Below are 12,015 nucleotides of genomic sequence, written 5' to 3' on the forward strand. Positions count from 1 at the left end.
TTTACAGGCAAAGGTGACCTGTGTAAGGTGAGAAGTCACATAACAATGAAGGAAACATGTTGACTGGACAGATCCAAAACAGACCCAGTGAGTTCATAAACAAGCAATAACACTGTTACCACATAACCGCATTGGTATTCAACTGAAGGATGTGAAAATGTTCTGTTTTTCATCTGTTCTGCAGTAAGTGTAATTTATCAGTAGCAGTACCTGTACATAGTTTCTTAGTAGGTTAAAAACTCAAAGATTAAGTAATTTGTACAGATTTGTCAAGTTCGGATTTTGGAGTAAAAATTGGAAACTACACAGACTCACAGACTGACAACTGGATACCTGCATTTCTATTTAGGACTCCCCAGTTCCCTTAAAATTTAGGAGTAGACAAAATAAAAATCGAAGAATAAAATAAAATAATAGAAACACAAAATAAAGGAATAGATAAACCATAGATAATTTTCTGGTACCAAGAGACAGAATGAAAGTAAACTGGAAAACATCACATTAGCATATATTTCTGATACTTTAAAATACTCAAGACTTCTCTCATTCACACTTCAGCAGGAACCAAATAATTATAAAAAAAATTGTGTTCTTTCCCTCCCTATGCCACTTTTTTATATATGAGATTATGGCATGAATCAGTTTATATCAGAGCCCTACCGCACATTTCTCTTCCTTTCTTGATACGAAGTAAACATAAAAGAATGCTCCAAAGAATCAGTATGTAATGATATCAACTCCTTCATTTCTCATATGCAGAACTTAAGTTTTATTTCTGACAGTGATAAGGGGCTTATTTCCTTTTTAAACAACAAAGCCTCAGATTTTCCAACAGTATAGATGTGTAAAGTTTTTACTACCTGTTTATGAGCCCATATGAGCTAAGTCTACCCGCATAAATTAAAAATTATCCCCTGCCACAGACTTGATTGCAAATTTCTTGATCCTTTTTTTTTAATTTTAAAGTTTTTGTCCTAAACTTAAAGTTAATGAACATTAAACTGCATTTTATGACAACTGGATGATGCAGAACAGATGTTGAGCTAAAATTTCATTTGTCAAACGTCAACTCAGAATATGTCTTTAAATCTGGAGTATTAGTAAGACAAACTACATGGTGAAAACAACAGAAAAAATTGTCAACGACATCAGTGCCTGATAACCATTTTTCTTCAGACAGAAATTCTGCCTGAACCTAAGATTCCAGAAAATGATGTTCATTTTTAGGAATGCTAATTGCTTATTAGGGTGAGTATGTTTTCTTCTAGATACTTATTTTTTTTTTGTCTTGAGCTGACTGATATATAGCAAATGCTAATCAAAAGCCTGCAATTAGTATGTTTTTGTCTTGCAGACTTTCCTCTGCTAGCAAGCCTTTGTTTGGACCTCTGGCTGGACAGGAGAGGTTTGGTGCCTGAAAAGGATGCCTGCCATTCCCCTCCACAATTCGGGACAGTCACAAAACACTCCAACCAACCAGCCAACCAAATCAGCAACAGGGCTATAAGGAAACTCGGAACTTCTCAGTTGACAAAGTCCATCTGCTGACTAACATGTTTGTTTTTCTTCTTGCTCTGTAAGGTATAAATGATAACCCTTTGAGGCATACAATGCAACTTAACCCAGCCATTGAAAGCGTTTTTTGCATTTGGGCCATGTTTTCCTTTTCCTACTTATACCTGCCATGTGCTACCCTAAATAATTTCTATCCTTCCACATTATTTTTTCAAGCATCTGGAAAGTCTTCCATCTTATCATTTCCACACTTGTAATTTATACACATTTTTGTAAACTATTCATAGAAATCAACACATTAAAAGCATCCTGATTGCTTTTGTTACTTTTACAAAAACTCCTTTCAAATTTTCAATGTCTTTCCAATACTGAATGATCAGCAACTGCTGGTAGGCCACAGACAGTTTCACAAGTCAGTCTGCCCAGATGGACTATAGCTTCTGTGGACTAAGGCACAACATAATCAGGTGTTTCTGACATTTCTTTATCAAAATTATTGAAACCAACAAGCAAGGGTAGAAATACTAAGTAAGAGACAGCACATACAGTTCACAGATCAAATGACTGAGATCAACAGTAATACAAACCTATTTTACAAAACTTATTTTGTGCAAATTCCCAGTCCATCTAATAGTAATCAGAAACAATATTTAATGATCCCCTCTAAAGAGTTTATGAAGTTCTGTTTATATCTGGATGCCTGTTCGTTCCTACTTTACCTACAGAAATCAACACATAAATGCACAAACGGTACTACAAGACAAGAAAGAACCAAAAAAAAAGCAAATGAAAAATTTATAAGAAGAAATCTTCTTTTACAAGCACATATCCTATACATTAACTGGCTAACACTTGCAAAGTGACAGCAGAGCAACTAAACAGAGATAATGTTTTCTTAGAAAGATATTATGTCTAGGACCTGTAGATGTACTGCAAATATATCTTTCCTGTCTATAGGGAATAGCGCCTTCAGCATCATCATGCTTCTCCTAAGAACATTTCATATAGATTACAGTTATTTCTCCTCTGGTTTAGAGCACTCCTAATGTAATTTTCTTTAAGTCTGAAGATGAGACAATTTACAAAGCAAAGCTATTTTTCCTCCATGGACTTTTATATTCTGGAATACAAATATATCAAAATACCACCATAATAGAAAAAGACTGTTTCCCTTTTGTTACCAATGTTTGCTCTGGGGCAGGAGGAAGAAGGGGAGGAATTCAATTTACATTTTTTCAAATTTCTGGAGGAAAAGCTAAGGGGGAAAAAAAGGTTGAAGACAGAAGTTTTCTCAACAAGTAAATCTCTGCAATGGTAGAAGTATCTACAAACAGTGATATTTCTGACTTGCCGTAAACTGTTATCTGCTGTTGTGTTCCTGGGTGAAGAGAGAGAAAGAACTGCTATAATGCTAAACAAGCATTATCCCTGCTAATCCCTGCTAAACAGGGAAAGAAGTCTTTTCAAATTGTTGCTTAAACACCTCCAGCATTTTTGTTGATGGCAAATTTTTTGGGCTCCTCTACCTCTAAACTACACATAGCAATATCTAACTATATATCAGACTACTTGCCACAGAAAAAACTTAGTATACATTAACACTTTCAACAAGTTTAAACTCAAAGTTATCAAAGAGACTTTCTTTCTTTTTCATCAGAAAACTGAATAAAATCACAAGGTGCATTGAGGATTTCAGCTAGCATTTCCACTGATGTTACCACAAAAGTTAAATAATTTGCCAGAAAACTCTCTAATCCATCTGCCTCCTTGGGCTATAAAGTCTCCTCCCTGCACTTTCCCTAGGTAGATGAGGATGGTCATTAACAACATTAAAAATTGGCTATACATTTGAAAAGCATGCACAGTAACAACCATTTCTGCAAAGCTGTAATCATACATTCTGCTACCATGTACTGGCATTGGAAGCCTGTACAACACACAAGGTGAAACATAAGCCTGGTTATGTGTTGCTTCCACATTGCTCAGTCTCATTGCAAAATACTAAAATACCATTTTCTGCAACATTTATGAACATTAACTGCAGACAAACCAAGAACTGCAACAACTTCAGCTGAAGAAGCAACTTGAAAATTCAATCCACAATGGCTACAGAGTCAAAACAGTCACACTACTCCTCCCATTTTCAGAGAAAATTATTTTTCTTAAGCTTTTGAGGAGTAGCACTACTGAAAGCAGGTTAAACACACACACACAAGACCACACCTATCATCTCATTGCACAGAAGAGCTGATGAAAGGTTTCCAAGGTAAAGTATTAGGTCAATGCTGTTAGGCAAACATAGTCTTTCATGTACCATCACAGGTGTTTGGTTTTTTTTTTTTACATTCAACAGCAGAAACATACAAAGCAAACCGCAATTACAAAGCTCCCCATGATAAGAAATAGAAGACAACGAAGAAGGTTTCACCCACCTGGGATCTTTCTGAATGCTATCAATGGAAGGTGACCTAGCCAAGGTCCCTTCGGGTGGGATGGCTGGCCCAGATTTGCTGTAGGGTGATTCAACAGAAGGACAATACTGCAGCTGTCGGTAGGGATCTGCGTAATTGGAGGCTGGGCCGGCCGCATAGCTGGCCCTCTGGAAGGTCGCTGTTGCGTTCTGTGTGCCGTGTTGACTGCCTGTGCGCTGTAAGGGTACGGAGTCGACACCAGGGGAAGATGGGGCTACGACAGGAAAGTAGGGACAAAGTAAAAAATTGAGGACCTGTTCACAGAAATGGTTAACCAGGTCTAGGCAGAGGAAAAAAAAAACAAACAACACACACATATAAAACAGAGGTTCAAAAAGAATGAGAAAAAAACAAAAGAAACAAGCAACATTGTCATTTTTAAAACCGTAGAAGGAAATAACCGTCAAACAAATTTCTAAATGACATACCAGTTCTGGACTAGAAGACCTTAAAAACAATTAAACAGATTGTACCAGTGCTTTCACCTGGGGTTTTAACTGCACTAAGATGAAATAAAAGAAGTGCAGAAGCAGCATGGGAATAATCAAGCTAAGGTTCACAACCACCACTGAGCGAGGTTCTTGCAGTCCTGACAGGTGAAAGTCAGTCAGATTCCCCAGCAAAAGGGGAGTCAAACCAGGCTCAAGAGTCCACACTGAGACATATGGCTCTACAGCAGAAGAAATACCCAGCCATCCCAGATTTGTAGTCCTGGTCTCCATGAAGCAGGTAAAACCAGACACCTGCTACCAAGAGTTGGTGCATACGATTTGTTAACCCATCTTCTGCAAATTTCACCTTAAGTTAAGACTTAGGGGACTGCTACTGCTATCTCAATCTGAAAAAGAGCTAAGCACAACGTGAGCAGGTAGATATCTTAATACATGCCAGCAAAGGCTGTGCTTACACACCACAGCTCAAGATTAATGCATTACCAGTTTTGAGCGGCTTAACCAACAGCTTTAAACTGACTTAATGCTTTTGCAACTCAAAGATCTTATTAATCTCTCTTGTAGTCCATTATCTTTCTGTTATAGCACTGGGAAGTGGAGATCCAGTCTGCTTTATGATTCTTATTAAACATGCAATATTTTTCAACCAAATTCAGTTAATGGCAAATGGATTATCACTGTAATGGACAGAGGACCAACATCCACATGATCTTTGGCCTGCACATAAATACAAATAAAATGCTGGCTCTGCTCAGAAGGAAATGGAGCTGTTTGAAGTGGTACATGAACTCATGGTGGCTGCCATTCCGTCCTGTCCCAAGACAACAAGAATATTTTTGCCAAGAGGAGTGGTCCAGGTCCAGGGCTATTCCTAGCTTCAAATTCATATGCTAAACTGCAGACAAAACCACATATTGCAGAGATAGGTTTTTATAATAGATTTCCCAATCATTTTTCATTAACATGCACATTTAAAAATAAATATTTAATGCACTATAGGTCCATGAAAGGGATTTTAAGCATTTTATCTCAATGTGTCAGAAAATGAAATATAGTGAGCTTTAAATACAATTATCACAGTTTTGTATAACCTAGTGCTTGTCAAAGTTACAACACCTGTAAATTTTAAATTTATATCGAATCTTTGCCTTGTTTTCTTCCTTTTTTCTTACAGCTCTGAAGTATTTAATTTTACAATAACATGTATCATAACTTTAGAACATAGGTAAGTGGGATCCCTCACTTATTGATTACCCCATCCCTGGAAGTGCTCAAGGCGAGGATGGAGGGGGCTTTCAGCAACCTGATCTAGTTGAAGGGGTCTCTGCTCACTGCAAGGGATTGAAACTAGATGGCCTTTAAAGGTCCCTTCCAATCCAAAGCAGCCTATGATTCTATGATTATGTTTACTCACATATATAGGAACATTTTTCACATTTTTTTTGGTTTGATTGTTAGTATATATACATACTTCCTTAAGAAATGACTAGTAAGATGCACAGACCTTTTTTTATAAAACTGCATCAGTTCAAATGCAATAACATTATTAGCATATTTAAACATCCCATGCAAAATCATGCTAAATTGAGTATTAGAAAGAAACAAGGTAAACATCACATTTTATCAGAAAATACAAATTCAAACCCAATATCGGCTGCCTTGTGAGAAGAGTAATAAAACAAGTTAGAGAAAATACCAGAAATATTTTCAAGTGAAAAAGCAAAAATGTAATTGCATACTGTTAAGCACTGTCATTCCATAGAATATGCTCTTGCCTTTTGACAAATTATATGGGAATTGCAAAAAACCCTACAACACCAATATTGCTGAAAACAAAAGCTTCATTGTAATGTTGATTGCTCTGCAAAATATTCCACAGTTTTCCCTTCATCTCCTTTGCAAGACAGTTCAATGGAAATCATGTTTGTTTTTAAACCATTTGAAAAGTTTTCTTTCTGTTTTATCCTTTGTCTCGTTTTCAAAATAGGTATTTATATGAACTGCAACTAGCTGTCACCCTAACACCTACAAGCTTCTTGAGTCACTTTGATTCATTTCTCAAATTATCTTCCCAGCAGACTGTTACTTCCTTTTGAATTTTATCACAATGAACACAGAAGTGCCATATTCAGAACATGAGAATGAAACAAATCTATGACTTAAACACTCACAATTAAGCTTGTTTGGACAGTGCTACCCAGATCAATTAAAAGAAAAACAAAAAACCTCAAAGAACTAATACTTTAGAATAACTTCTATATCTAATTTGACTACAGTCACTTACCTTTAACTATAGTAGAAGGGTTATGCTTTAGCAGACATTTTTACACAAGTAAAACTGAAGCAAAGTCATCAGTTTGGCATGTCATTAATGCCTCAAAGATATTGGATCCTCTCAGCCCCTCACTACTCTGACTTCAAAATCACATCCTCAGCAAATGGAGCATCTGGTGTGCTACACACTTAGTATGTTCTTACAAATCTTTGCCAAAGAGAATAAAAAGCCCTTGTTAACTATAACGAAAACCCTCCAAAGACCTGATATATGCCCTCCTCATGGTTCTATTGAACTTATATAAGAACTGCTAAAAAGTTCACACTTCTAGAAGTGAGAGGGCATTTTGTCCAGTTAAGATAAGAACAATCAGACCTTCAGAAAGGATAAAGTCATTTATAAGAATTATCTTACTACATCGGCTGTTGCCTCTGTTCGATCCGCGGATATCACCTTGTAAATTTTTCCTCTTCTTATCTGATATTAGACATTCAGTTCTTGCATTAACCTTCTCTCCTAGGGTCTTTCATACAGATTTCAAAATTATTTTTTCCCTTTATTTTTTTTCTTCAGTGATTTGCACCTGTAGTTAACTTATACTCTCACACGAAAGTTGAAAATTGGATCCCAGTAAGATGTCTTTTCAGTGCAAGGTATGTCCATCATCCCTCTATGAATTCATTAATTGTACAAATTCTGCTGGTAGCAAAACTATAGAAAGGTTTATAAAACAGATACTTTCCCATCTAATACACCATAAAAACAACACAGTGAATTCTGTATCAATTAAGAAAAAACTCATCAAGTTTGGAGGATACAAACACTTTACCTCAAAATGTTGGAGTGTTTTAAAGCATGCACCAGCTTTCTTGCAATAGAAGTTTAACAAAATAGATTAGAAAGGGCAATCCAAAGTTACAAGAACAAATAGTCAAGTTTAACACTGTTCGAGATGTATGGTATTACATGTAATAATAACATTATTACATTACATGCAATAATAACATTACATGTAATAATAACACAATTATTATTAATAATAATAATGATAATAAATTTGCTTAGCAGTTACTTTTAGAAGCACTTTTCCACAAGTGCTTTTCCCACAAGGGAATAAAATTTAAGAGAAATATATGGTTGAGGGAAACAAAATATTTACTGAGAGAGGGAAAAACCATAATTGATATTAGTAACTACCTTGAAGGTTGTTAAGATTTTATGAAGGCACTATCATATCCTCTGGTCAAAGTACACACAAGGAATTTTGTACTTCAGACATGAAAACCAAGAGCAAAACAAAAAACAGTCAACACTACAGGATTTTAAGATACAAGGCTCCAATTTAGATTTCAAATACTCGGGACCTTATGCAAACACCAGCACCACAGAGTTCTGTGTAGGCTGACAACTTTACTACGTGATTTTTTGTATTTGAAATGGGAAAAAAACACCATCAAAATTACCAAAACTTTCTGTTTCTCCTTTTCCATTTGCTCCTCCCTCACTTCCCTGAACTCTTTATTTTGTCCTATTTAGTCCATCTTGCAATCAAAACTTCAGTCTCACAATTCTTAGCCAGAGACAAATAAAAAGAATCTGTTAGCAAATCTTGCATCTTCATGAGATGGGCTCTTCCCCATCCAGCCTGCCTATGCTTTCCACAGATCTACCATTTAGGTCTTCCACGATTGTTCCGCCTAATTCTTTTCACTGGTTCCAGATTTCTCCACATGCTCATATTTTGTGTAAATCAGAGGAAAGACAAGCTCCTTCCCTCCATTCAGATCTGCCACGGTCAGCTCAGTGCCTTCAACAGCTGGCCATGGCAAATCACGGGTCTCCCTGCTGTATCAGGCATGTATTTTTAAGGGAACATAACATGCTGTACAGTGGAAATGCAGGCAGACTAAAGAAATTGATACTGAACAGCGTGGTATATAGCCAAAAAGGTCTCTTTTCCACTCATGATCACGTTAGTCACAATTTTCTCAAGTACTGGTTGTACCTGACTGTTACACCTACTTGTAATTAGTTTGTCTACAAGCTGTTTCAAGATGTTCAGTAATATTTTTATCACCAGATGTTTTCGTGACATGGTGAAGAGAAAGCCTTTTTTATTAAGGCAACCTCCCTGTGCCTACCAGATGCACAGGCGATTTGTGTTTTTCACACTTTCCCATCCCATCTCCAAAACCAGAGGTAGCTGTTTAGCTGCTACACTATTACTTCTATGGGAAATACTCAGAGCATCTCCGAATTAGTTAATAGGTTCATTGCTACTGCGGCAGCTGAAAAGTATTAACCTAATGAAGGTCATAAACATATTCAAAGTAAGTGTACATCCCAATAATGAATTTTTAACCATTTGCTATTTGATTCTTTCAAAAATCTTAAAATCATCTCCTGACTATTGCAATATCTACATGCCACTGTTTTGTGGGAGGAAAACTCCTTGCTTCAGAGAATGCAAGGACACATCACGTGTGCTCTTCATATTGTCATGTTCAATAATTCTACTTACAATGCAAAACCTGACAGTCTTTGAAAACTGAAGAACTGAAGTTGCTACTGCATTGATGTATCCCTTCATTTCCATTTTCTAAGAGTGTTCTTTAGATCTAACACTAATTGTAACAATAAGGCTGAACATTCCTTTGCTTAGAAACTGATGTTTTTCTATAATGCAGAAAGAATCAGTTGAACCTTCCTTGGTTTCTGAGCTACTCCTCTGTTTACAGAACAGCTGTTATCAGGTCACTTTGAAGGTTCCTCTTGCCTGTATTGTTCCACTTCAGTTTGCATATTCTCACATTGTATCTTAGTCTCCTTTTCACATTAATTTTTTGTTTGACATACGTATCTTTTTTTATTGAAGGAAAGCTCTCTCTCTCTCTCTCTCTTTTATTTTACTGCTCCCACCTTCTATTTGGGGAAGATGTATAACTGCCATTGGCTAGCCCTCACCATATGGAATAATTTTCTTAATCACCAATTTAGACTTGGCATTTCTTTACTATTAATTATTTTATTCATGGTTTCAAATATCTGATCAGCTGGTGCCAATCTGAAATCACTTGGTTCCACCAGGGTTGACAATGGAAGAAAATGCATACCTTATGAATGAAGTCATCTATAGGATTTTTGTATCTCTAAGCAAATTTTAATGCAGAAATAGGTAGATAAGTAGTTCAGTGAGCAGCAATGATGACAGAATTTGTATCTTAGGAACTTGTATTTCAGTTAATTAGATATAGTGCCTGAGATGAACGAGTTCCAATTCAAGTTTATTTTGCAGCAGTGTTTAATGTGACTTCTGTGAAACTAAAGTCAAAATTTGAATGCAGTCTCTTCCCCAGCCAGGTTTGTCACAAGACTTCACTGCTGTGCCCAATCTTGCATCCCCACAACCATAACCTTCTCCAGTTCTACATCCTTCCCTTCAGTCATCCTGTACCATCAGGTTCTAGAGTTACAGGATGTCCATCATGGTACACAGCCTGTATCTCAAAAACATATATAGCTAAAGCATAATTTAAAAATCCATATAGTACAAGGGGACACCGTGGGTTTTATGCAGATATTAGAACTGCCGAAGCAACTATATATTATTTCAGATTTCCAACTCCAGGCTGGAGTGAATTCCTTGTTTACAACCAAACAGGGGAGAAGCCTCATTTTTTAAGCTAGCAGTATTAAAAAATATAATACTCCTTTTCCACCTCCAGGAACTGACTGCATTTTAAATCTGCCAGATTTTAATTTCACCAAGATATACAACTTTCATTCTGAGGCTCAGCTTCTAGCATGTTTCAGTGATGCTGCCTGCAATGCAGCACAAAAAATAAAAATGGTGCATACACATAATGTGATAATCGGATGTCAGCTTCAGCTGCTGAAGGTGTTATTGCCAAGATCTTTTCTCAGATTGTGTCTTCTTTCTCTGAGTTGCATCTCTCAGTTTGGGGAGAACATGCAGTTTAATTCATTTGCTACATGAGCATTTAAACAGAGAAATCAACAATTGCCACCATCTTTAAAAGCAACAGCCCTTTCAGGATTTGAGATACCAAAATTCATCATGCAAATTTCCTCACTAGAGATAAAATTCATCCCTGAGCAATGGTACTATACAAGACATACATCACCTTCTTCCTCTTTGTAGTACTACATGGTATCACAGTCTGTGCATGGGACAAAATAACCCAACGACAGCAAAACCACACAGACCACAGTACTGAGCATAGACCAGCCTACTGCAACTAAATGTCTGTTTTCACTCCTAAATCCCCTTCTCTCAAAATCCCTGTTAGGAGTTTCCTATCCATCTGGTTGGCATAAAACTGAACACATGGACGAAAATCACAATTAATATATAAGAAGATGTATAAATACTATAAGACAATAACAGACTAACAGCCTGCACTGCATCATGCAGCCATCAGGCCATCAAGCACATGGATGTTTTCTCCTTCAGATTTTGACTTCTAATTTAGTACAGTATAATCCTAAGTAATAAAGTGGCCATTAACTGTTATTTCTTAGAACACTTTACTGAACTTCAGCTATTTTAATTAGTAGTTTCCACTCTGGAATAGACAGTTATTTTATTATTGAGGTAATAACATTTGTGTTCCAGTGCCAGACCATGTGATATGTACACCTTAACCATTAACCTAACTTTTGCAAATGATAGTTTAAAAGTAGTTGTATCATTGAATACATGTACTTACAAAAACTACATGTACACTGCTGAAATTACAACAAAGGAAGAGCTCTAAAAGTAGACAGTCTTATATATATAAAAAAAAGATTACAGCTTAAGTTAAAAAAATGAATAAATAATGGGCTGGTGATTTTTAAGAGTGCCTTTAAACATAATAGTGCAGAAGGAATGATCCTCTAACAAAAGCTTTAGTCATCTTAAAGACATTACTGAGTAGTTACCTCAGACACAGTGTTTTTGTTCAATAAAAATCTTCAAGAAGGAGATTCATGAAAGATGTTTGAATTGCTTTTTATTTCATGAATGACAACCTTGCATTTCTATGCAACACTGAAGTACATAAATGAGAATAGATGTCCTGTATCACTAAAATCTAACGTGATGAGGCTTTAAATGGAGACTACACTTGTACAGTAAATAGATGATAAATACACCTACAGTTTCTGGCACAAACACTGTATTTTCACAGCAGTGGCAGATGAGATTTACAGAGTAGGTAAATCTCATCTGCCTTTACTTCCCTGAGTAAGATTTTGTACAGTTCTCCCTCAATAGTAGGCAAAAGTCAAGGGAAACCTG

General features: G+C 36.3%; 1 protein-coding gene across 2 annotated transcripts in view; it reads right to left on the reverse strand.

The window, feature by feature from the left end:
• The window catches only part of CTNND2 (catenin delta 2), a 244,047-nt gene that overhangs the window by 221,085 nt on the left and 10,947 nt on the right, over positions 1–12,015 (reverse strand). The window contains exon 2 of one of the 2 annotated variants that reach the window (XM_029958914.1): positions 3,948–4,200. The exons of the other annotated variant lie outside the window; for it this stretch is intronic. Coding sequence (XP_029814774.1) covers positions 3,948–4,200 — 253 coding nt within the window. The remainder of the gene's footprint in view (positions 1–3,947; positions 4,201–12,015) is intronic. 2 annotated transcript variants of the gene reach the window in all.

This window comes from Manacus vitellinus, unplaced genomic scaffold (assembly GCF_001715985.3).
Source record: "Manacus vitellinus isolate BGI_N305 unplaced genomic scaffold, ASM171598v3 scaffold_17_pilon, whole genome shotgun sequence".
Lineage (NCBI taxonomy): Eukaryota > Metazoa > Chordata > Aves > Passeriformes > Pipridae > Manacus > Manacus vitellinus.